Genomic DNA, 27,456 nt, shown 5'->3' on the forward strand with positions numbered 1-27,456 from the left:
CCACACCCTGACGTGTATGTCACAAACAGGAGCAAAATTAATAGAATCGCCAATGACAGAATTGCACAGATTTGGTGAAGCAGCAATTTCATGCTGGCAGAGGAATAGTTCTTCAATTGTTCATTGAAGTTCACAGGCCTCACAGTTATGATTGTGCCAGTCAGTATCAGTTAACATGTCAAACATATCTTGTCTGTCTGGATCTTCTTCTTCCCGTAAAGTACAGAGACTTGCAAGGAGTACTATTGTACTAAGGATTTGCATGAATGCAAGGAGCACAAATATTTTCTGCAATAGTACAAAACGACATGAAACATACCTCAGCAAGTTAGTCTCAACAGCCAATGAAAATGAACCGTCGTTCTCTGCTTTGATATCCAATCACTGGTGCTAGTTTTACGTCTCGTTCAAATCGTAACCCGATCAGACACAAAGTTACGGATCACCGAAACAATTTGATGCGTGTATTTGGAGACATCGCTAAAAGTGAATGGTCAATGTTGCGACGCATATTTCATGCCAAATATAACTTTATCAAGGTCGGCTAAGCATCACGGCCTGACTCAAAAGCACTGGGGCTGATATGCAATGGTCCTTTTTGGAAAAAAAAAATAAAAAAATACTCCAACAATTCAACTTACCGATACACTTGAACATTCCCAACATGCCCACATAACTCAGCTCAATTATTTCATCAAATCAGCAACAGGCATTGAATGAATGACTGCTTTCACAATTTATTTGGTAATCGCCTTTGATAAAAAAAAACTCGTCTGTGAATTTCATCACCCGAGACGAACAGCGCACAAAAGCATAACCAAAGATATACCACTCCAACGAGGGAGACGTTCTATCATCGGTCCTGAACACACCTTACGAGTCTGCATCTTCTCTGTGCGGCGACGAAAAGCAATGTAGGGATTGACTGTGGCAGTTCCTTCTCGTCTGTCCTGCCTCACTGTTGGAATGAGACTGTCAACCTTGCAACGCAACCGTTTCCCACGCCAGTAACCATGCACTTTGCTGATCACCTCGTCATCTTCTTTCAGCAGTAGCTTTGCTTCATGCAGCGTGACCAACTGTAAGGACAACCGGTGATTACAAAAACAACTTAGCTGAGCTTGCTTGGTCACATTTTTAATCGAGTATAAATTTAAAGAATGAACCTTACAACACCTAAAACAATACAGGCTCTGATTCTTGTGGAAGCCAGGGGACCCAGGACCTCTGACCTCCACGTTAGAAATGAGGTGCCTTTATAATGTAAAAAGTAAGCAAATTTTAGAAACAACAATACATTAGTACTAAAACACAGGCTGGCAGTATGGCTTTTCGGTATTCTCACCTCCAAGCTGTCCAAGCCTGGGTTTGAATCCAGACCAAACTATAAACCATAACCCCAGTGTTTCACAGGAACAGCGATTCACCAATGCACCTGCTGTCCCTCGGATAGACGTTAAACTGCACGTCCCTTTTAATGGCATTAGTTGGCGGGCGTGAAAGTTCCCGCTGTGTCTTCCACGAAAAGTAAGCGACTTATCACCACCACCATGAACAAATTACAAATTCCTTTCCCAACTACTGCTTTGGATGAGCATGGTGGCAATGGCAAACCACCCAATATAATCTTTGCCAAGAAACTGCTTTGGGAGCACGCTCTGTAACAGTGTGGTACATCAAAATCAGAATATCAAAACACAGGACGACTTACATGTGCAACAGATCAGTTGCTAAAGTTATGCAAGTGTAGTATAGTGTAGCTCTCCACTGGTATTAGCTCTTTGAGTCAGCAGAACACTCAAACTATAAAACCCCCAAAAGGGGACTACTATTGTGATAGACAAGATAAAAAAAAGTTAATCACAGAGATGCCATTGCTCAAACGCTGTTAAATAAACGGTGACCTCTTCACCATGTGGTATCAGCATAGTTTGAGGAAACGGCTTTTCGTCATTGTAATATGACTCACGGTGTCCTCAAGACATCGTGAAGGACGAATTATGAGTGGAAGAGATTATGATCCGCAAGTGGGAATGATGGAACATGTTGCAAACGATAGTAACATTTCCATTCAACACGCCGAGTTTGATATCTGCGACGTCAAATGGCACGTCTTGTAAAACATACCATAAATGCTACTTATTGTAAGCATACCATGCCGTACCCCACATCTCACCTGTTGCCCGCTTCCTCTTTCAAGCCGATCGATCATCTCTTCAAACTGCAGAGGAGCGATCGTATTCCACTGGCTGATGTTCTGAAGGAAGACCTCATCCTCAGAATCCATGTCATACTCTGGCTGATCGGACTCGAGGCTGAAGGCTGCAACAAGCCGTCAAGAGTAAATTCATAATCAAGACAAGTCAATAAATCTCTCAACACGAGACATCTCTGCACGTAAAGCTAACCCACACGTCGTCCTCAACACACAAGTGCAAATTCAAAACATTCCCAATTCCTGACAATAATTATATCAAACTCACCGTCCGCAAACCGGGCGTTAGTATAACCATGCAAGTGCGTCCAAAGTGCGTATAACATAGCAAGTGCATCCAAATGAAAAACAGCGAGTTGCGTGAATGATGCAGGTTTGCGTACGTTGCAGATGTATCAGTTGCTTCGGTTGCGTGAAGTCACCGCGATACAGCTCGTTGTAGTAGCTAACATTGCTTTCTGCTTTGGGTACAGGGATGACAATGCCCTCTCGCTTCTCCCCATACACATGGTGTGCCGAGATGGCTCTCTGCAGGTGGTGTTCCTGATGAAAAACACGAAATGCATGATCAGATGGATCGAGCCTGGGATCACTGTATGAAGATGACCATGCTCGTCCGAGATTGCTCTATAAAAAAAAAAATAAAAAAAAATAAAAAAAAAAATAAAAAACATGAGAATGAAGCACACAAGCTCTCCCAATTTGATGCAGCAGCACTACTTCATGAAGAGTGCAAACGGTCACACAAAGCAAAGTATTTCTGAATGAATATTACAAGGTTAAATGCACTTTGGAAACAGGCATTGGGTCGGTTTGAGGAAAACAAAAACAAAACAAAAAAAAAAAAACAAAACGAATGGAAATGAGGAAGTGACACGGATGGAGGAGGAGGAGGAGGAGGAGGAGGAGGAGGAGGAGGGGAAGGAGGAGGAGGGGAATGAGGAGGAGGGGAAGGAGGAGGAGGGGAAGGAGGAGGAGGGGAAGGAGGAGGAGGAGGAGGAGGAGGGGAAGGAGGAGGAGGGGAATGAGGAGGAGGGGAAGGAGGAGGAGAGCAATTTAATCAAACTATTTGTAAACAACTGGACAGTCAGTGAATCAAATGAGACTGGAAAAAGGATGTTTGTGAATAGCAATACAATCGTTGCGATTATATATATATATATATATATATATATATATATATATATATATATATATATATATATATATATATATATATATATATATATATACACACACAATATCGACAACTGGACGTTGTGTGCGTTTGGGGTGCTGCGTTGGCCAGAATACAAAGTGCAAGGTGTCGGCCACGCCGCGCATGATCCAAAGTGCATATCGGCCACTTGCAGACATCGCAATGTGCAATAGCCTGTAGTGCAATGCAGGGTTTAACGTGCAGCATTACGAGCAACGTGCAATGCTCGCATGTGTACAGTACAATGTGATCTTTGTGGGATGTCATGTGTGCAGGTGCGCTTTGCAGTACGAACTGCGACCTGCCGGCCCAGCAGGGGGCGCTAAGCCAACTCCCCCGGTTCCGAGGCGGCCGCCCAAGCGGCAACGTCGCCTTCCCGGCCTCGACAAAATGAGAGGGACAGGCGGCCCAATAAGCGACCAAAACAGGCCGAGAGTGCCAAAAGTGTCCGGGACAGGACGATGGATGCGCAATCACTAGGCCCGAGGCCCAGTTAGTCGCCTTAAAGGAAACATACCGCTTCCTCCTCCCTCTCCATCCCCGTGGGCATCTGCGGAACCGCACGGTTAATGGAGACGCACTCCTGCAGGTCCAGCAGCGCCTCTGCCCGGTAGATGGGAAGCGGCCTCGCCGCGTCCAGCGCCCGCGCCCGGAATGACAGCTTGCTCATCCTGAGGTACACAATGGCCGCGGTGCCCGCCCGCGCACTGCCCGACACTCGCGGCCACCCACTGCCCAGAGACTAGTCCGGTCGTCCCGACGTGCGTCCACACATCTTCATATCGACAGAAGAACGACGCAAAGCGAGTTTTAATCGCGCTCCGCAGAGCTTTTTTCCTCTTTTATTCGACAGACGCCATTCCAAGATGGCGGATGCAGAAAACCAAGCGCTCCCGGCATGCCGCGCGCATCACAACAACGCGCATGCGCGAAAAGGTGGGGATACCCCGTACACGCGATGACGTCACTATTTTTACACTCGCACCCAAGTCACAGCCAATAACGTGTTATTCAAGTTATTACGTGAACACTTTCGTACATTAAAAATCGTCATGACAGAGGCTACTAATGCAGAGCATGTCGAAGCAATTATGTAATCATCCCATTCGACAACTTTGCTTGCCAGGCTTCCCCTCGAACCTGCAAAAGCCCGTATGAACAAACTGCTCACACATTCACAGCGTTCGAATCATGTGGAGTGATTACGTTTCTGCTCAAGCCACGTCATGGGTGGGGGGGGGAGTGGAGGGAGGTACAGACATTGTAAAAAAAATTCCAGACTCTGTCATAATTCGTTCCACAACCACGTAGACGTGAACCTGACTTCACACCATGGTGGTTAACTATCATTTGAGACTACAAACGTTTGAACATGCTCCATTTATTGGTCCACATTGCTTTGAGCAGGCGATCTCTTCACAGTTGCAGGCTGGCTCGGTTAAACCGTGCAAATTGAAAAGCTTTTACATGTTGGTCCGATGTTGCGAAAACCACTCGGTCCAAGCAAAAGCAGCAAAAGCAAGCTGCAACATCATCAACCACCCCATTACCATGCCAAAGAAGACTGTTGAACAGGACATTAAATTAAACCAAATCTTTATAAACACAATTTTGAGTTGTTTGCACATTCTTGGTACAATTATTATTTAAATGAAAAGGAAAAAAATACGTTTGAATTGCATGCCAAATGTACAATTGGGTGGCATCAATATCATACCATGTACGTACTCCAGACTTGCATAACTATTACCAAATTTGCAGCCGAGACCGAACAGTCCAGACCCTGGTCTCCTTTCCAAAAAAATAAAGAACAGACATCTGAGAACCTTCGTCCTCGTCAACGGGCATACACCCCCTCCCCAACTCTGGTCCTGAACGTCCCACCGACTCTACCTGCAGCAATATACAGATCCAAGCAACACATGCTTGTGACGAGCCATAAAAATGTTCTGTGATGAGCGACTTGCAACATTGCATGCCTGAAACATGCCAAGTCATTAAATACACCTGAGACATACCATGTCAAGCAATGCAATACGTCATGCACATACGTACCAGGAATATGCCAAGCCACATAATAAATCTTGCTTGTAACCCAATCATTCATTCTACCTGCCTTCACACCTCATTTGCCTTTAAAAAGTTTAATCTATGGCTTATGGTGGATATTGTACACATCACATTCAGGACAAGGCCATTGGGAGAACTTTACTTTTATATGAATTACATTAACATAGATACATGATGGACAAATCGATATAACATAGGGGATTTGAACTTAGGATACTAGCACGATGAGGTGTGTGCTCAGGTAGGAACATCTAAACGGGCCAATACAGTCATGCTTCTGTATTCGCACTTTCACAGACCATGCCAGCTACTCAAGCCCATTCAATGTCATACATTCTCTGAGGTTTATTCAGTTCGCTCATTAGCCTCCTGGATCGCCGACTCCAAACTGCCGTTCAGCATACGACTCCTGAAACAAAAAGAATGCAAATGCTATTTAAGATCATCACACTGTGGCAGAACACAATTTCACCATTATAAGTTCATACCTTCAAACCTGTTTTAGACGTACCCACACTGCACCATTTAAAACAAAAACACTTTTAAAACGAGAAGGGCACTCGGTAAAGCGCATACCTCTACCACATAATGCCTGATCCACGAGAACATATTGGGCCCAATACATTTTTGAAATATCATGCTATAAAGCACTATATTGTTTTTGTCCCCATCTCTCAATGGTGAAGAATCATTTTAAAAATTAAATAATTCCCTTCTCCAGATCAGGATTCGGATCTTCACCAAAATCAAATCAGTTCGTCCTTGCCACACACCCAACGTGTCCACCAAGTTTCATCCGAATCCGTCCACAACTTTTTGAGATATCCTGCACACAAGCAAACAAACAGACAAGCAAACAAACAGACAAGCAAACAAACAGACAAGCAAACAAACAGAAAGGGGTGAACACATAACCTCCTTCACCTTTGATGATGGAGGTAACAAGAAAGAGCAATCAAAGATTGCAAACCCTCGCCAGGATTTCTTTTGTGTGGCGTTTGTGTACTGGTGCGTTACGTAATTAATGAGAGACTTAATTAGAACTGCCACTTTAAAACTGCTGGCAGTGATGACCGGGTACCAAGACGTCCCACTTTGATGCAACCCTGCTTTGATTGGACACCCGACCTTGACCCACGACGTTTATCATCATTATTATTATGATTATTATTCATTCTTCAATTGAATTTAGAATGGGATTAAAATTAATTCCATTCAAATCAAATGGGAGACCAAATAGGTACAGTCCTGCTTTGGAGAAATCAGAAGGAACCCAAACAAGCAAAAAGCAAAGATGAAGTCATCAGGAGGAACCTGGATAGGATTCACATTTCAACGGCTTCTACTCTACCCTCAAACCCATCCAGGCACAGCCAAGTGAGCCCGATTCAAAAAAAAAAAGGAAAAAAAAAATAAACCAATGTCACCCGCAGGGTGACCCATATCTTGCCAAAAGGTGACCACGTGTGACCTCTTTAAGGTCACACTGAGGTGAACAGAGCTGCTATCCACCAGGAGCGACTCCTTGAGGAATATCTGCCTACGAGAGATTCTGATGAGAATCGTTCTACAGAGTAACCATGAAAAATATGCGTTTGCCTCATAACGTCACCAAATGACGTCATAATGTCTCAAGCTTGACATATCTAGAAAGCACTCATCGAGGTGTTCAATTTGAGGTACTACACGATATGGTTCCTAAAACTTGAAAATTTGACCTTGGGGTCAAATATGTTTGACCTCAGGTGCTAACCATGAAGGTCAAGGCCAATCGCCACCAAAAATTAATCAGCTGAGTGCCAGACCATGACCTATATTCCCATGATGTTTGAAGACGATCCGATCAAAAAATAAGGGTTTCGTCGACTCCCCTGATTTGCGACAAAGTGACCTTGACCTTTGACCTTCAAAATTTTATGCGCTGAAAGGGACCTCTATCGGCCTCTGATATGCGAAGTTACAAAAATTTACAATGATAATTGTGCTCTGCAGAATTTTTTATACGTGATTACAGACAAACAAAAAAAACATACAAGCCGACTAACATATCTTGCAAAAACTTCGTTTTGGCAAGATAATAATTATATAAAAGAACCCATATCAAAAACTTAAATAATTCTGGCTGGCAGACCATGCACCCCATTAAGTTGAAATTTAAAATATGTATTCCCCATCACTACTAGATCATGAATGTGAAGTTTTATGTCAATTGATCAAGTAGTTCCAGAGAAAACATCATTTAATATTTTTCTTCAATCCAATATGGCTGCTAAACCATGTGACCGATCAATTGTTCCTAAACAAACTTGGCTTGGGGAACATTTGTGTGTAGTTTTCCCTCAATCTGTCCAGCCGTTCTGAAGAAGATTTTTATGGGTTTTAGGGTAAATCAAATATGGCTGCCAAACCATGTGACCTATGACATCAAGTGCATAAACCTTTGGTTCTCATGGATAGGCAGTCAGATGTATAAACTTTTACCTCAATCTGTTCAGCCACTTCAGAGAAAATTTTTTGAAGGTTTTATTTTTTAACAATATGGTTGCTGAACCACGTGACCAATGACGTCATCAATATTTTTTTCCGTGGACCATTTTATCCCAAGATGACCCTCAACTTTTCATCATGATTAGATCTAGCGTTCTACATATGCAATTATGACATAACCAAAGCACCTATGAAAAGAAAAAAAAAAATCACATTCTCCATAAGAAGTACTTGCGATGTGCCAAGTTTCAATTTTTTCCTTGTTGCGGTTTCAGAGATACAGAGCTCCAAAGTTTTTTCCAACATGGCTGCCACACCACGTGGCCTATGACGTCATAATTATCATTACAACATTCTACATGAGTCGTCACAACTATGGTGAAAATTGTCTCAATCTGACAAGCGGTTGTGGAGAAAAATACTTGGGCTCTGTGTGGACAAAAGCAGACAGACAAACAAACGTCCCAAATGCAATACCCTCTCCTCTGGTGAGGGTAACAAGGGGATGAGGAAACAGGAGGATTGGGGAGGAAAAGAAACTTAGTTCCCAGAAATTAAAAAGGATGGGTTAGGTGAGGTGCAACAGTGGTAGAAAAGATAGGATAAGGATGGAAGATGACCTGAGAAGATGGTCTACTGCCAACTTCAAACCCAGGAGAGGACCCTTCTTGTACACACTCAATATCCTCTTCACATTACAAGAGGATTGCTGCCACTTACTAAATGATAAATGTCAGTCTGACCTTGAAACTCTTACTTCACTCGAATTAAAATATCCGAATGTTGAGCTCATAATTATACTGACCTTGGTTTTTGGCACAGGATTACTTCCAAAATCCAGGTTGACTGCACACCTCAGCTCTTTTAATCCTCCCTTCTTCCATCTATGAAACCACCTTCCAGAAGCTGTTCTGTCTCAATCTTTCCTCCAGGATGTCAAATAAGTAGTGCATCATCTCGTCATCCCAAATTCTGCCCCGTTATCTTTATTACCCGAGTTGACCTTTTCTAACCGAACCATCTTACTTGCGAGCTTCAGTGTTTCTTCCCCTCCTCTCTTTCCTTACGAGTAAAGAGGGGTATCTAAGGAGATGGGTTACTTCGTCTGCTAAAAAAAAAAAAAAGTCATTGCTTCTGGATGTTTAGTATATATGTGGGGGTCATCAGGGTGCAATGTAGGTTTTTGAATGTCTTGAATTTTTTTTATTTTTAATTTGCCATATAAAATGACCTTTGACCAGCATATTGGATTATTCTGGTAATCGGTACAGGTTTTTTTTATGGAAATTGCCCCAAACAAGGCATGAAGCCATTGTTAAGGGAAGGTTAGATAAAGATAAAGATAAAAACCAATGTCACCCTGACCCGTATCTTGCCAAAAGGTGACCACGTGTGACTTCTTTAAGGTCACACTGAGGTGAACAGAGCTGCTATCCACCAGGAGCGACTCCTTGAGGAATATCTGCCTACGAGAGATTCCGATGAGAATCGTTCTACAGAGTAACCATGAAAAATATGTGTTTGCCTCATAACGTCACCAAATGACGTCATAATGTCTCAAGCTTGACATATCTAGAAAGCACTCATCGAGGTGTTCAATTTGAGGTACTACACGATATGGTTCCTAAAACTTGAAAATTTGACCTTGGGGTCAAATTTGTTTGACCTCAGGCGCTAACCATGAAGGTCAAGGCCAATCGCCACCAAAAACGAATCAGCTCAGCGCCAGACCATATACTACATTCCCATAAAGTTTGGAGACGATTAGATTAAAATTACTCAAAAAAATAAGGGTTTCGTAGACTCCCCTGATTTGCGACAAAGTGACCTTGACCTTTGACCTTGACCTTCAAAATTTTATGTGCTGAAAGGGACCTCTATAGGCCTCTGATATGTGAAGTTATAAAAATTTCCAATGATAACTGTGCTCTGCAGAGTGATTTATACGTGATTACAGACAAACAAAAAAAAACCAAAAATAAAAAAATACAAGCTGACTAACATATCTTGCAAAAACTTCGTTTTGGCAAGATAATAAAGCAAAACAAAATAAATGAAAGAAAAATAACAAGAAAACATACAAGATACAGGAAGTAGCAGAAGTAGTGTGAAATGCGATGGAACCTCAACATTGTAGGAAGTAGGAATTGACATTCCTCTTAAAGCTGAATCGATCGAAGGATAATGGGAAGCTTGCTACAGGTAGTATATTTCAAAGCGAGACAGCAGGAGGGATAAAACTATCTGCATAACCTTTTGTTCTGCACTTTGGATCAGCTATTGTGCATGGGGGTGCAAAGATGGCAAACTGAGTCTTGCATCCAAACACTCATACAGGAGGAACCAAGTTAGAAAGTCAAGCAGAACATTTGCCATGAAAATATCTGTAGAACAAACTAAGAGCGGCAACTGACCTACAGTGAGAGAGTGGTTGAAGAGTTGAACCCATCTTCGCACCAACCATGTTAACTATGCGTTTCTGGAGCCTATCAAGGAAAGATAAGTGGCAGGCTGGTGCTCTCGCCTAAATGTGGCAACAGTACTCCATGAGGGGATATCTAGTTGTCTTACACAGATGCAAGACAGCATCAGGAGGTAAATACCTTTGCACTTGATAGAGACAACCAACTCGCTTGGAAGCACTGTTTGCAATACCATAAATGTACTTATCCCAACGGAAGTTAGAAATGTCCAGCCCAAGAAGCTGAAGCTCAGATGATTCTGTTGGGTTGAAGACCCCATGTGCACAGAAGGGAAAGATCATGTCAGCTGAAGCGAGACATGGAAAACAATTTAGTTTTCTTTGCATTAAAGCTTACCAGCCAGTTATGCCCCCACTTCAACAGATTCTCTAAATCATTCTCCATTGAAACTCCAACCTCATTACGAATAGTGTTGAGTGAATCAGCAGTTGTAAAGTGAGGAGTAATCAGCATACATGGCTACCCGAGACAAAACATTACCAGGAAGATCATTGATATAAACAATGAACAGAGTGTGACTGAGGACAGAGAACCCTGTGGGACGCCAAAATTGATGAGGCAAGTTGGAGAAGATTGACCCTCAAGTACCACCTTCATCTTGCGATTGGTAAGGAAAGCTGAAATGGTTGAATGCATCACTCCAGACACACCATGCAACTGAAGTTTGTGGGAGTAGACGCTTGTGCCACACTTTATAAAAAGGCCTTCGAGATATCCAAAGCAACTCATCGAGCTTCACCCTTGAACTCCAATGCCCTGTTGAAATGATCTGTAATTAAAGACAGCAGATCACATTTTGAGTGATAATGGCAAAAGCCATACTGGCAGTCAGTGAGAAGTTCATTGTCCACCAGATGGCTGAGAGGTTGTTCATTGATGAAGCATTGAAATACCTTACATATTACAGGAATCAGGCTGATGGGGCGATAGTTACATGGATCCGAATGCTCACCAGTGCCCTTCAAAACAGGGACAACAGAAGCCACTTTCCAGGATGAAGGAAACACTGAAGCAGACAAGCACAGGTTGTATAACTTGGCAAGAATCGATGACAATTCAGGACAACACATCTTCAATACAATCACAGGGATTCCATCAGGACCAGTTGCTTTTGAGGCATCTAGAGTACGAACAATTCTGGAAACCTTCTTTGGAGTGATAAATGGAACAGGAACATCAGAGTATGGATGAGATTAAAAATCAGGATGAGGGTGTCCCTGATCATTGAGGGTAGAATTATAAACAGAGCGATTTGAAAAGAGGTTAGCCTTATCCAGAGGTGAAGTAACAACCTCAGGTCCATGAAATAGAGGAGGTATAGAAGATTTATTGCAGCTGAATACACTGTTGGCAATCTGCTAAAAGTCCTGAGAAACAAGATGCTGAGTTGCAATGGAATAGGTTACAGAAGCTGCATATTGCTGTTTAGCATCCTCAACAACTCTTTTACAAAGGTTACTTGGAACAGACCCTTGTACATGCTACTGCTTAAAATAGTGGTTGCAATGAGCAGTTGCTAATGCAGAAGCCAGAGTGAACCATGGATGGGAATGAACGAACCTTCACGTGATGGATACGTGAGGGAATATAAATGTCCGTACCAGTGTGAATCCATTGGGATATTTCCTCGGCAGCCATATCAGAACCAAGACTAAAAGTTGAGGTCCTTGCCACATCAGCAAGAAATGAACGAAATCCATCCCAATCTGCTTTCCTAAACTGAAACACAGCGAGGTGAAAAGAATTGTTGAGAATGAGGAGCAAGAAACACAAACAGAAACAGTGGAATGATCCGAGTTACCAATCGGAGGCAGGACATCGGCAACACAGTCACCAAGGTTGGAACACAAAAAGGGATCAAGCAAGTATCTTCCATCAGATGCACAGTGAGAAACATAAGTGAGAGAGGAAACAATTTGGGTGAGATTTTGAGAGATTGAGAAATTATAGGTGTCGATACCAGGAGTGTCAGTATTATGTGTGTACCAGCCATTCATTGTAGTGAATGTTGAAGAAATTCAACCAACTCGCTTGGAAGCACTGTCTATACCACATTAAGGCATATATGCCAATATGATAGCTTTTAACCACTTGTTGAGCATTTTTTATTTTTACTTGTGAATGGCAACTTTGTGAGACAAATATAAATAAAGAAAATTAAGATTATAGCTGTCTTTCTTTGATTTGATTGTTCATGCTGATACTGTTATGAAACATGAGCAAAATTGCATGTTCTTATAAAAGTTTGCAAAACATTCCACACTTGTAAACAGCAATTCAATTTGTTTTCAAATTATTTTGGAACATTCCAAATGAAATTAAACATCATCTTTAGAAGTATCCCAATGTCCAAAAAGCCACACATTATGCAATGAGGTAACAAATGCTTAGTTAGATGATATACAGTCAGACATTACTCATCTTTCGATGCAGAAGTCAAACTTAACCTTATTGTTGAAGAGAAATAAAAGTATTTTAAAGGACAATTTTGATATTCAGTGTGATAGAAGATGTAAAAATAAACAATAAGTTTAATTTTTCATTAAAAAGTATTTCATGACATGGTTTATGAAAATTGGAAAAACACAAAACCAACTTTAATCATACTTTCCTGAAAAATTATCATGTGTTGCACCTCAAACCAAAAGATAACAGTCTTACGATAGTAAGATTAGAATGTTATTGTTGAGCGTGTGTTTCACTTTAAACTTTTTTGAAATCACAAAGCTGGATGTAATACCTTATTATCTAAAAGATAGCATAACATAAATGCTTTTGCATTGTTGTTATTATCTTGAAGTCATCATTTTGTCTCTGATAGTTGTTCATGTTTATGCATTGTGAAGGCCGTCTCATTTAACAAATGTATAAAGATGACAATTGTTTCCTTCCTTTATTGTACATGTCCTAAATATCAAGTTTCTGAAAGAGGCGACAAAACAAGCTTCCAAGTCAACACATGTCTAATATGTCTGTACTGAAACATGATTGACACAAGAGACACACATGATCTCAGGAATACAGACTTTTAAAGCAGGCAACATTATGATGAGACATGAATTTTTGTTCAAAGTAAATCGATCATTGGCTTTACAATGGTACGATGTGTATTATTCTACGATAGCAGGCACGTGCACGCGCGCAAGCAAGCAAACACACACACACACGCACACACACACACACACACACACACACACACACACACACACACACACACACACACACACACACACACACACACACACACACACACACACACACACACACACACACACACACACACACACACACACACCTTTTATAATAGATGCTTATCCTTATGATTCAAGTCGGCATTGGGTATCCATTTGATTGAGATGGTGTAATGATGTGTTACAATAAAAAGAGTCACTTATGTATGGGACTAAGGGTATGAAGTATTTTTAATCTGCAATTTAAAAAACATATAATAAAATAATTTTTTTAAATATTGCACCACGTTGAGACCCTACGTCCACCCGAGCGATCGTCTACCAATATTGGCCGAGCAATTTGCAGGAATAAATTTTTCTAGCAGATGACATCCAAACCACAACACCTCAAACTCAGACCTGACCCCTCCACTTATACTGTTCGTTAGTTCCCTTGACATTTGTCCCACCATCAGTTACACCTTGCTCTTCCATGAGCCTCGCTCCTAAAGAAAAGAAAAAGAAGGAAAACAACACTAAACACGTTTTCGAGTTCAGCACAGTTGTATAGACAGATGAAGTACAGAGCACTCCAATATATTATAATGCACATCAACAGACTTGTTATTCCTTGGAAATTTAAGGAATATCGAATTGAGACCAAAATGAGACCAAAAGGGAACCGTAAATGCTTCCCCACCCACACCACTTCCAATTATTTATTTATTTACAGATAAATTATTATTATTATTATTATTTTTAATCAGACTTAAACATTGAGCTGAAATCAACAACTTACAAGCACCAAACTAAAAGGTTCGGTTTTCTAAAGTAGCCAAGTGAAAAGGGGCCAAGTTGCATGTTCGTATTAAACAAGAAATAATTTGACAAAGCATATTACAGTCCTCACTCCATTTATCCCCTGACCATCTGTTCCATCTTTTTCTTTCCATTTCCTTTCAGCCACTTTTGATTGCTTAAATCAGTGTTCATGTTCACACGTGTTTGTTCATTCAATTCAATATCCATCAGTTTGTAACCAATCCAGCCTCTGTTAATAGTTTATATGATTCTCAAAGTTGCAATGTCTGAAAACAAAAATAAATGAATTACGATGAGGTATCCATGAGCTACGTAACCGAAAGGTCTTCAATTATTGGATTCGCTATATATGCTAGATATCCCTTATTGTCGGGTTTTCCATCTGTCTGTCTGTGTGTATGTGTCTGCAACGCGAGGCTCCACAGCACGAACCAGCAAACCGATTTCGATGAAACTTTGCCAACAGGTGCCATATGGTCTGGGAATGTGCGCATTTGAATTCCGTTGTCTAGCAACCATCCGTTGCAGTGCAGCGGCCGAAAAACCGCATACAGTATTTTCAATACTTGTCCTTCAGTTTTGAATGTAGAGAAGCGAGACTTCGGAATTAAACACCGAGATATTTAGAAAATTTTACTTGAGCCGATTTTTGATTGAGGTTTATTTTTCAAATGGTAGTCCTTCAAAAATCGGGTGTCTATTTACCGTCATTTTTTACGAGGGGCTTAGGAAAAGTGGACGTGGTTGATGAAAAGTGGGAGTGGCGTAGGAAAGTGGGCGTGGCTTATGTAAAATATTGTGTGGCTCAGGAGGTGTGGTCAAACAAGAGCATTGAGAGAAGTTTATCAGGTTTTACGTGTGTGTGTGTGTGTGTGTGTGTGTGTGTGTGTGTGTGTGTGTGTGTGTGTGCAACGCGAGGTTCCACAGCACAAACCAGTAAACCGATTATTTATTTATTTACCTAAAATGATTCCACCACCCACACACCACCTCCAATTATTTATTTATTTACCATTTCGGATTCTCCTCCCGACACACCACCTCCAATTATTTATTTACCGTAAATGCTTCCCCACCCACACCACTTCCAATTATTTATTTATTTACCGAAAACTATTCCATGACCCACACACCACCTTATTTATTTACCGAAAACGATTCCCCACCTGCACACCACCTTATTTATTTACCGTAAACGATTCCACGACCCACACACCACCTTTAATTATTTATTGACCGAAAACAATTCCACGACCCACACATTACCTCCAATTATTTATTTATTTACCGTAAACTATTCCACGATTCACACACCACCTTTAATTATTTATTTACCATAAACTATTCCACGACCCACGCACCACCTCCAACTATTTATTATTTAAAGTGGGCGTGGCTTATGAAAAATATTGTGCGACTCAGGAGGTGTGGTCAAACAAGAGCATTGAGGGAAGTTTATAGGGTTTTCCGTGTGTGTGTGTGTGTGTGTGTGTGTGTGTGTGTGTGTGTGTGTGTGTGTGTGTGTGTGTGTGTGTGTGTGTGTGTGTGCGTGTGCAACGCAAGGCTCCACAGTACAAACCAGCAAACCGATTATTTTTCAAATGGTAGTCCTTCAAAAATAGGGTGTCTATTTACCGTCATTTTTATGAGGAGTGCCAGTTGGAAAAATACACAATGGGAAAAAATCTTGCCAGGCAGAGGAACAATTGTACGTGAACCAATACATCTTGGCAATGAATCTCCGTCGGTGGATCAGTCAGAATGAAAAGCATCGTATCCAGCGCTTCGATCCTAGCTAATCCCTCGTCGCCTACCGGCTTGTTTACACCATTATATGTGTATGTATGTATGTATGTATGTATGTATGTATGTATGTATGTATGTATGTATGTATATGTATGTATATATATATATATATATATATATATATATATATATATATATATATAGTTACAAAAAAAGAAAGTTTTATTCGTGAAGACAGGTTCTGCATTGGCGGACAGGTAATAATAATAATACGAGTCCATTTTCAAGGAACTTTGATGCAGGAGGCCATTCGGCCCGTCAAAGCCTGCGCGATTATTACCAATAGTTGTTTGTCCATACTCTGTCCTTTTTAAGTGCTGAGCATCAAGCAAGGAAGCAGCATGTACAGTGCCTTCAAAAAGTGTTCACACCCAACTTTTGTCACATTTTGTTGAGTTACAGCCTGAATTTGAAATTGATTAAATTAAAATTTTTCGTCAACAATCTACACAAAATACCCCAGACTGACAAAGTGAAACCATGTTTTTAAATTTCTTACAAATTAATTAAAAATGAAAAACTGAAATGTCTTGCGTCAATAAGTTTTCAACCCTCTGATTCAACACTTTACAGATACACCTTTGGCAGCGATTTCAGCTTCGAGTCTTCTTGGGTATGTCTGTATCAGCTTTTCACATCTGGATTTGGGGATTTTCTCCCATTCTTCCTTGAAGATTTGCTCAAGCTCTGTAAAGTTGGATGAGGAGTGTCGGTGAACAGAAATCGTCAAGTGTTTACGCACATTCTCAATGGGATTCAAGTCTGGATTTTGGCTGGGCCACTCAAGGACTTTCACATTCTGTTCTAAAGCCATTCCAGTGTTGCTTTGTCTATATGCATGGGGTCAGTAGCCTGTTGGGACAGAAATCTTCCCAGCTGTCTCAGGTCTTTTGCACTCTGAAGCAGGTTCTCCTTTATGATTTGACTGTATTTGGCTCCATTCATTGTTCCCTCTATCCTTACAAGTCTCCCAATCCCTGCCGCTGAAAAGCATCCCCATAGCATGATGCTGCCAGCACCATGCCTCACGGTAGGGATGACATTAGATGGGTGAAGAGCTGTGCTCAGTTTCCACCAGACGTAGCGCTTTGCATTTAGGACAAAAAGCTCAATTTTCATCTCATCAGACCACATAATCTTTTGCCTCATAATCTCAGTCTTTCATGGGCCTTTTTGCAAACTCCATGCATGCTGTCATGTGCCTTTTTCTCAGGAATGGCTTCTGTCTAGCCACTCTCCCATAAAGCCTAGATTTGTGAAGTGCTGCAGAGATTGTTGTCCTTCCGGTAAGTTCTCCCATCTCAGCCAAGGAGCTCTGTTGTTTTGTCAGAGTGGTCATTGGATTCTTGATCACCTCATTGACCAAAGTCCTTACCTGGTTGCTCAGTTTCATTGGATGGCCAGCTCAAGGAGATTGGATGGCCAGTCGTTCCATATTCTTTCCATTTCCTAATGACGGAGCTCACTATGCTCTTGGGAACTTTCAACACTCTAGAAATTGTTTTATACCCTCACCCAGATGTATGCCTCATCACAATTCTATCTTGATTGAGATGGTGAATTGATGTAGCAGCACAGTTGTATAGACAGATGAAGTACAGAGCATTCTGATATGTTATAATGCACATCAACAGATTTCCTATTCCCTAGAAATTTAAGGAATATCAAATTGAGACCAAAATGCAGCAGATATATATACAGTCAACCCCCACTTCATCGCGGTTCACCTATCGCGCCCCCGGTTCATTGCGGGTTTTCCCTTGGAACGTAACTATTTTTTTCTGCAGATTCCCCCGGTACATCGCGGTGATAATATATAAAAATATCAATTATTTCAGCAATAAATTATCACGCGTGGTGCTCGACCAGTCACACAACGCACGAGACAAAGTTTCGCTTGTGAACTACGAATATTTTCTACATTTTTGCTCCAAGCCCGACGATGCCGCCCAAACGCCCTGCACCTTCTAAGGCTTATGGCAAGGAATCGAAGCACCAGAGGAAGGTCCTGGGACGCTCCAGGAGAAGGTTAAGGTAAAGGTGCTCGATATATGCTTTGGGAAGGAAAAAAGGTTTGCCGCCGTTGGACGAGCACTGTTCATACCCAGCACCTCAAAACCGACCAGACCAGACGAGTCGATCTCCAGCACCTCAAACCCAATCACTGCCAAACCGACCAGACCAGATTAGTCGATCTCAGGCACCTCAAACCCAAACCGACCAGACCAGACGAATCAATTTTTTGGGGGAGGCGTCCATTCATCGCGGATTTTCACTTAGCGCAGGGAGGTTTGGAACGTAACCCCCGCGAGAAATGGGGGATTACTGTATATATTAAATCAGACTTAAACTGGGGTTCTACGGACAGTTATTTGGACTTCATGGCAGTTGCTGCTCTGACATGCACGGTCAACTGTGAGACCTCATAGACAAAGGTGTGTGGCTTTCTAAATCATGTCCAATCAATTGAATTGGACACAGGTGGATTCCAGTCAAGTTGTAGAGACATCTCAAGGATGGTCAAAGGAAATTGGATGCACCTGAGCTCAATTTGGAATGTCATAGCAAACTTATTGGCTCAAGACATTTCAGCTTTTCATTTTTAATTTATTTGTAAAATTTGCTAAAAACATGTTTTCACTTTGTCATGATGGGATATTTTGTGTTGATCGGTGACAAAAAAATTAAATTTAATCCATTTTAAATTCAGGTTGCAACAACAAAATGTGAAAAAGTCAATGTGTGTGAATACTTTCTGAAGGCACTGTATATTTTTAAGTCTTTGGTACGATTCGGCCGGGATGTGAAATTCCAACCTCGTAGACGCAGAGTGGACACAAACTATTTCACCACCGAGGCTGGTTTTTACAGAGATAGAGCAATGGATGGATTCAATAGAACGTTGATCAAAGTATGCTCGCCGCCTTGTGAAGTAAAGCGAAACTGACATTGGATTCCATTAATCATTAGAAGGAAAACAAAAATGGCCTCAGTGCCTTCGAGTAAGCAGGGTTAAATGAAGAATGTTAAGGAAGTTGTGTTGCAAAGGGCAGTGAAATAGTGTGCATACTTGCAGCGTCGCCTGTAGGCACGGCGATTGGCCCCAAGTACCTCTGACATGGTCTTCAACTAGTCCGATTTCTTGTGAGTGGTGTTCGTCTCCAACCCAAATAACATCATACAAGTACACACCTTAAACAATGCCAAAGCACAAACATCTACAATAAACACTTGTGCATATCAAAATGTATTTAATACAACCTTAAAGCCCGTGCTACATGTAACTCACATACATTGTGATGTTGACGTCCAGATTATTAAAATAAGATAGACAAATGCAGACCCTTGCAAAGGAAAAATTCTAGCAAGCTTTAAGGGAAGCGAAGGTAAGGTTAAAGTATAATTTTTTTTTTTATTAAAGGAAAGGTGTTGACCAAAGTCAGATATGATCCGAAGGCTTGGATAGGAGGTCACACCACTGCTATCCCCCGATCAACTGTTGTTAATCCCCAATGCTCAGCAAGCTGGTATTCGGTTTGCTGACCTCTAAAGGATGACAGGCTGAAGCATCTGGTATTATTTTGGCACAGCTGGAAGTTGAACTCATCACCCCAAGATCCAAAGACAATTTGCCTTAACCATAAAGCCATCACCAACAAAGCAGTAATCGATGCAAAATGCAAATTTGAAAACATATAAGGGGATATCCCAAAAACCAAATTTTCATTCGACCAGATAAACTACGAAACACCTACTCCTACCATATTAAGAAACTACTATCACCACATGTATTTTCAAACCATGCGATAAAAAATAATACACCCGAGCGGGTTTGACGCTCAGCTCGGATACAAAACTTGATGCAACCAAGTGTTAATCAACCTTAGCGACTATAGAAAGTGAAAACAGAATTCAAATTGAATTTAAAATAAATGCGCGAGGCCGCTCAAAGCAAAAATCTCCATATTCTAGGAATCATTCCCAACATCATTGTACAATTTTCAAACCTGCGTTTATGGCCGTGAAATAAATACTCCACTGTAAGTGTGTGCATTTAATGGCTGTATCCAGGACAGAGCTGGACCCCAACTAAAAAGGACTCTCGGGCCACCGAGAAGCTCAATCACTCGCTGCCTGCACGTCTGAGCGGCGTCACGTGACCAGCCAGCTCGCTGTCGAATGAAATGCCCTAACAAAATCTTAAAACGTCCGTTTTTCACCGGAATTCTTTCAGATACTTGTAGAGCACATCCCGAAACCATCGAAAATATAAACATTAATCTCACAGACGCTAAGAATAAGCAGTCCCTCAAGAGGACAGGTTATCAGGTGAAGCAGCAAAGGGAAAGCATGTGGTGTCACTTCCAGCATCTCACGGTTATTTGAATTCAATATATTTTCCTCATGAAAAGTGTGTTTCTGAGTGGATTTGCACGAAAATTATCTTCATTAAACATGTAGCTACACCAGAGAGTCCCAAAAGTGAAAACAGAAATCAACTAGAACTTAAGACAGCCTTGTGATATAGCATGGAAACTGATGGAAGCTCATGGAAGCTCCCCCTCGCTGCAATGCATTCCACACAGACAGAGGATATAAACACTCAATTTTCACAATACTTGATGCAACCGAGTGTTAATCAACCTTAGCGACGATGAAAAGTGAAAACAGAATTTAAATTGAACTTAAAATAACCAAGCGAAGCCGTGTTGAAGTCAGCGGACCTCGTGTTACCCAACAAACAGGGCCAGATGACAGAGGTAACGAGAAACTCGTTGGTCGGATTAAATCTTCTTCATAATCCCTATGAAACCCATTATGCATTATAGCCGTCCAATGCTTCCTTATAGGCCATTCGACCAATCGGTCATTTTGCACTTGATGACCCTGTAACCTTGATCCCGAGGAGAAAATGCGAAAAAGGGCTCAGACGATCTATAGAGAGCAACGAGTATTATCATCGTGTCAAGTTAGAACTCAATCGGCCGAGACGTCTCGGAGGAGATAGAAACATAAAAATTGACAGACGGACGGACCTGAGGACATCGAACGGTTTTATTAGGTCAGCGAGCTGACCTAAAAAGTGAGAAACAAGGTATCCTAGAATTGTGATTTCTAAGCCACTTGCTGTGCTGACATCAAAACCCCATCAAACCACCCCCTTGTAATGTACATTCTCATTTAGTCTCTGAGAATAATTTCAATTAAAAAAAAAATATATATATATATATATATGTAAAAAAAAAGGAAAAGAGACAGCAATGAGGAGAAAAAAAAAACAACAAAGAAGAAGAACAAGAAGCATTCCTTACACGTCTTCAGATGCATTGCGCTGCCGAAGCAGTTTTTCATTGGCTTGGGACACCATCCTGGACGGGTCGCCAATCCGACGCAGGCAACTCGAATGGCTCATTCTTCCCAGTAAGCCGGTACTCATTTAGCCGACTTCAGAGGGATGACAGGCTGAGTCAACCCACCTGGTGTAATTTTAACAACACAGCAGGGGCTCAAACTCAAGACCTTAATATTTTAAGCCAGCCACCTTAACAGTTAAGCCAACACCAAGCTTAAACTAACAAACAAACGAGGATATAAAAAAGTGCTCTTGTTGCAGCAAAATCTGCCCGAGAGACTGTTCCACTTAAAAACCGAACAGAAACTTTCCTCTCCCAAGACGTGTCTGACTCCCAAGTATCTCTCCCCGGTTACTCCCTCTTACGGTATGACAGACCTGACCCTCGTCCTGGTGGAGGTGTTGCTCTCTTCATCAAAGACTCTATTCCTCACTCTCCATGCACTGCTCTCACTCCCCCACACCGACAGGAATACCTCTGGCTTCAGCTTCCCTCCACTCCCACCTCATGTTTATATGTGTACTGTACCGTCCACCGAACAGTGATGACTCCATCTACACCTCACTATCCGAAAACATGGACCATCTTCTATCTTCTCATCCAAACTCTCTCTTCCTCTTATGTGGTGAGTTCAATTGTCATCACACCAGTTGGCTAGGTGTGGGTACCTCTCTCACCTGCCATGGCACCTCAGCAAAAGCTTTCTGCGACTCATTGGGACTGACTCAATCGGTCAACTTCCCGACCCGGATCTCAACCAATGGTACTCCATCTCTTCTGGATCTGATTTTGACAAATTTCCCTGACAATATCTGCTGCTCTTCCTTCGCTCCAATCGGTTCTTCTGACCACGTCCTTGTCAAAGTGGACATCTCTCTGGCTGTTATCAGAGAACCACCTCACCGCCGTCGAGTCTGGCATTTCACTCAAGCCGACTGGCAGGGTCTCCGAGCAGCCATCAAACTTACAGACTGGTCTCCTATCACTACTTTCTCAAACATCAACTCATCCTGGGAATTCTTTCAAAGAAACTTGCTCTCCCTCATGCACAGATTTATCCCCTCTCGTGTTCAGTTGTCCTACCCTTCCTCCCGCCCTTGGTTTACTGAAGCTTGTGGCGAGGCAGTTGTCCTGAAACAACTTGCCTTTGCCTCATGGAAAGCAAACCCAACTGAGGGCAATCTCAGTTCTTTCCACAAAGCTCGGAACGAGTGTGTATCTACCCTCAGGAGAGCCAGAAAACAACATCTTTCCCATCTCAAGTCTGAATTCTCAAACCTCTCTCCCTCCTCAAAATCCTGGTGGCGTTTAATCAAATCTGTTTCTGGTGTATGTTCCCCCTCCATCCCCTCCCTTACCTCAAATGGCTGCACTGCTGATTCCACACGTGATAAAGCTGAATGTCTAAACTCGGTGTTTGCAGATAAAGCTTGTGTCCTAAACCCATCACTATCTCTACCCACTTTACCCAGTCGCACCCAACTGTCCCTGGACTCTGTATCCTTTTCTCCTGGCAAGGTGGAGAGCTTGCTTTCAAACCTCGAGTCAGATTCTGCAACCGGTCCAGACGGCATCAGCCCACGTGTCCTCAAAGCCTGCTCTTCTGCTCTTGCTCACCCTCTCTCTGTTCTATTCACCCTCTCATTTGCCCAAGGTCATCTGCCATCTGCTTGGAAATCTGCTAACATCACTGCCCTGCATAAAAAAGGTGCAAAAACAGATCCCTGTAACTACAGACCAATCAGCCTTCTCCCAATCATCAGCAAGGTTATGGAATCCATCATCGCTTCAGACATGAAATCCTTCCTCTTCTCCAATGGCTTGATTTCCAATCATCAATTTGGTTTCAGACAAGGTCACTCTACCCTGGATATGCTGCTTCTGCTCTCCCATCAATGGATGGAGGTCCTCAATGCCAGACAGGAAATCCGAGCCGTATACCTGGACATATCACGTGCTTTTGACACAGTCTGGCACCCTGCACTACTCACCAAACTCTCTTCCCATGGTATTCAAGGCCATCTCACTCATAGCTCGCAGACTTCCTCTCCTGTCGCAGTCAACGTGTGGCCCTAAATGGAGTTCTTTCATCCCCTCTTCCTGTGCAGGCTGGAGTTAATCAAGGCAGCGTTCTGGGCCCTGTTCTTTTTCTGGTTTTCATCAATGATCTCTCGGACTCTCTAGAAAATCCTCTATTTCTCTTTGCCGACGACTCCACCCTCTGCCGTACCATCTGTCAGCCCTCAGACCGGCAAGCAGCAGCTTCTTCGCTCACTGCAGATCTGGATAAAATCACAAACTGGTCCAACACGTGGAACATGTCTTTCAATCCAGACAAATCTCACACTCTCACCATGTCTCTTCGAAAGGACCGTTTAGAAAACACCCCCATCCACTTTCTTAACAATCCTCTGGAAGAAGTCTTTTCTTTCAAGCTTCTGGGTCTCACTATCTGCCATGACCTTTCCTGGGAAAGTCACATTTCCAACCTCGCCTCAAAAGCCAGTCGCCGACTGGGAATCCTCCGTCGTGCAAAGTCCTTCCTCGGCCCTCTTGAGCTCCTGACCACTTACAAAGCTTTTGTCAGTAGCCTGATGGAGTACTGCTCTCCCCTCTGGGCTGGTGCTTCTGCCTCCCACCTTTCTCAGCTTCACGCTGTCGAAACCAGGGCATTTAAGATCATCGGCATCTCCCGCAATGAAGCTGAGTCTTTGGGCCTCTCACTCAATCACCGCAGGTTGGTCGGTGGTCTTTCTGTCTTCTACCGACTCCTCTCCAGCCTTGCCCCCCCTGCTCTCTTTACGATTTGTCCCCACCACATTTCCACAGGGCGCTCAAGGTCCGCCAACAACCCCATTCTGGTAAAACTACCAATCACGAATCACTGCTCATCTTCACTCTTTCATTCCTCTTTTTTCCCTCCTTTGGAATAAACTTCCTCACTCTATTCTTTCCCATTCTTCCCTCCAGGCTTTCAAAACAGCTGTTCACCACCACCTCTTATCTTCCCCCATCCAAATCCTCGATCTTTTCTACCCCCGATAATCCACCCAAGCCCACTTCCTTCAATTCCCCTGCTTTCCTTCCTGAAAGTCCCTGTAATGTCCATCTTCTCTTCGCCATGTTCCCCGTCCCATCCCCATCCCTCTCCCTTCCACAGTTCACCTAATGTGTCTGTTCCCCACTGTTTTGTCCCTTCCACTCCCGCCCCTCTTGTTTCATGCCTCCTTGCTGTGAGTTGTGTGTTAGCTCTCATACGAGCCTCGACCAAGGTATACAAAAAAAAAACAAAAAAAAAACGGTCTGCATGACCAAACACATCGGGGTGTCGATGATATCATTAGCAAAAGTAGTGCAAGGAAACAGCAATACACCCCTTTTATACTGTTTAAGAAAATGCGTGGAACATGTAACTCATGGTAATGCAACAATGTTAATTGATTGGTGGCTCTGTACCTACCTGTGAATACATCACTGTGGTCAAAGGTCAAACTTGTACAGATGTAGTAGGAATCAATAACTTCATATACATGCGGGTTTGAGACTTGGGAATTCCAGTTGATGCAGACTTGTTGGAATACCATCTGAGAAGGTACAGACAATTTTATAGTTCCATGATGCATGTAGTATCATACCATGAAAACAGTGTACTTTGGATATCTTGCACTTAGTTCCAAACAGTCTAGCATTCAACATCAACTAAAAAAATAAAAAATTAAAATATATTTTTTATTATTTTTAGGTTATTTCTCCAAAATAAGCTCATAGAGTGGGTCCCGGTGTCCAGCCGTCAGTATGTACGTACGTCCGTCAACATTAGGGTGGTCCTTATTCCTCAACTTCGGATTTTCTAAGCTCCAACCCCCCAGGATTCATTGGAATAGTCGAGAAAACTCTCCTGGTGAACTTTTTTTTTATTCTTTATTTTTTCCAATCGGACAACATTTACCCCTCCCTCATCGAGCCTGAAGTTTCAACCTGAAAAAAAAAATTGTTAGGGGGGGGGGGGGCGGTGAGAAGAACGAGTAATACACAAACACACAGATCGAGTATCACATCAAAAGAGACGATTGGACATTACAGGAGCGTTTTAAAGTTCAGCACAGGTCGATAAGTCGTCGTTCTAATGTCAGCCGCCCCGAGAAACTGAGGCTAAACTTCAAGGTCGATGAGGGAGAGGTAAATGTTGTTGGAATTTGAAATAAAAACACCAGAAGAGTTTTCTCGACTATTCCAACGAATTCCGGGGGTTGGAGCTTAAAATAAATGTATTCGAAAATTTACCCCCGAACGAAGGACCACCCATCATATATGAGAAACCGTTTTTACAGCCATTTTTCCCTGCTGTGCAGGGGTTGGGCTTTTTCTTGAGGCAATGTTTTATGGCCGGATGCCCTTCCTGACGCCAACCCTGGTCGCCTCTTACGACACACAGGGATATGGTACACCTATTCTTACCGGGGCATACACCGGGACCAGTACACTGGTACTCATTTCGCCGACCTCAGAAGGATGACAGGCTGAGTCAACCCCCTGGTGTATTAATTCAGTGGCCCAACGGGGCTTGAACTCAGGACCCTGGGATCCCAAGCCACCACCCTAACCACTAAGCCAACACCAGGCTTCACCCTGATATATATATATATATATGTGTGTGTGTGTGTGTGTGTGTGTGTGTGTGTGTGTGTGTGTGTGTGTGTGTGTGTGTGTGTGTGTGTGTGTGTGTGTGTGTGTGTGTGTGTGTGTGTGTGTGTGTATTGTTGTAGATTTCCGCCCGCCGGCATCCGAACGGCCGCGTCTAACCAATAGCAGTCGCTTCGCCCACCGAGCGGACAATCCAGTCACTGCTTTCCGGATCAAGGCCGGAAACCAGCCACGGGTGTGTTTTTAAGCACACCACAGCCTAGTCAATATTCCACCGGCGCGCGACAGGGTCAATCGCCGAATTGTCAATATACCTAATTATTCGCGCGGGCAGACTACCGAGAGACTACCTCAACGGGACCGCTGGGGCACGAGCCGCTTAAGCAGCTCGCTTCCTTTTGGGATAACCGAGCGGTGTATTATCGTGCAGTCCCGTTGGACCCGATCACTTTACCGGCTATTTAAAACAAACTATATTCCGAGAGCAAGATGGCAGCTCAATTAAGGGAAGAGGACGCAACGAACAGGTTTACATTCACACAAGGACATTTATTGTAATAAAGTACGTAAGCAGGCATGCACGTATGCAATTATACAAGGCCAACACGCATGACAGGAGAACTACAACCGTTCTACACAATCACTTAACAGTTTTTACTACTTAGTAGACATGGGCCCACGGGCACACGTACGCGCACACACACCCAAGAAATGGTGGCTGGGGTCTTTAATAACGGGCTCCAGCTCGGAGGACAGGTGAGCTGAAACCCAGAGCCTATCTCGAACATTTCCACCTCGTGTGGTCTTCAAGTTGTTCGGACCCGGGCTCCAGCGAGCTGGATCCAATCGCCGTGAGCCGCGATCCTTCCCGAGCTGGCGAGACGAGGCACCGATCCTTCCCGTCGATGCGTCGCTTCCCCGAGGAACCACCTCCAAAGATGAGGTCGATGAGTCGCAGCAAGCAGGGAAAAAAAAAAAAAAAAAAAAAAAAAAGAAAAAAAGAAATAAAGAAAGAAAGAAAGAAATAAAGAAAGAAATAAAGAAAGAAAGAAAAAAAGAAAGAAATAAAGAAAGAAAGAAAGAAAGAGAAGAAAGAAAGAGAAGAAAGAAAGAGAAGAAAGAAAGAGAAGAAAGAAAGAGAAGAAAGAAAGAGAAGAAAGAAAGAGAAGAAAGAAAGAGAAGAAAGAAAGAGAAGAAAGAAAGAGAA

General features: G+C 42.6%; 1 protein-coding gene and 1 long non-coding RNA gene across 12 annotated transcripts in view; one reads left to right on the plus strand and one right to left on the minus strand.

Annotated features, from left to right (window-relative positions):
• Nucleotides 1-27,456, minus strand: part of LOC147014292 (enhancer of polycomb homolog 1-like) — a 115,657-nt gene that overhangs the window by 62,300 nt on the left and 25,901 nt on the right. For 3 of the 11 annotated variants that reach the window (XR_015050704.1, XM_085852167.1, XM_085852166.1), the window contains exons 1-4: nucleotides 3,931-4,203; nucleotides 2,599-2,758; nucleotides 2,177-2,322; nucleotides 873-1,079 (exon numbers count right to left, since the gene is read on the minus strand). Coding sequence is in view for 10 of the 11 variants with exons in the window: in XM_085852167.1 (XP_085708293.1) it covers nucleotides 873-1,079; nucleotides 2,177-2,322; nucleotides 2,599-2,758; nucleotides 3,931-4,083 (666 nt within the window). In the remaining variant the exon portion in view is untranslated. Of the gene's footprint in view, nucleotides 1-872; nucleotides 1,080-2,176; nucleotides 2,323-2,598; nucleotides 2,808-3,930; nucleotides 4,204-5,816; nucleotides 5,893-12,054; nucleotides 12,173-21,563; nucleotides 21,729-25,065; nucleotides 25,190-27,456 lie in introns of those variants that run through there. The other 8 variants (XM_085852173.1, XM_085852168.1, XM_085852175.1 and 5 more) reach the window with 8 other exon arrangements.
• Nucleotides 4,211-27,456, plus strand: part of LOC147014293 (uncharacterized) — a 54,425-nt gene continuing 31,179 nt past the window's right edge. The window contains exon 1 of the long non-coding RNA XR_015050705.1: nucleotides 4,211-4,349. This is a non-coding gene — a long non-coding RNA (uncharacterized LOC147014293). The remainder of the gene's footprint in view (nucleotides 4,350-27,456) is intronic.

This window comes from Eptatretus burgeri, chromosome 13 (genome assembly GCF_056783735.1).
Source record: "Eptatretus burgeri isolate ZD-2024b chromosome 13, Ebu_testis_v1, whole genome shotgun sequence".
Classification (NCBI taxonomy): domain Eukaryota; kingdom Metazoa; phylum Chordata; class Myxini; order Myxiniformes; family Myxinidae; genus Eptatretus; species Eptatretus burgeri.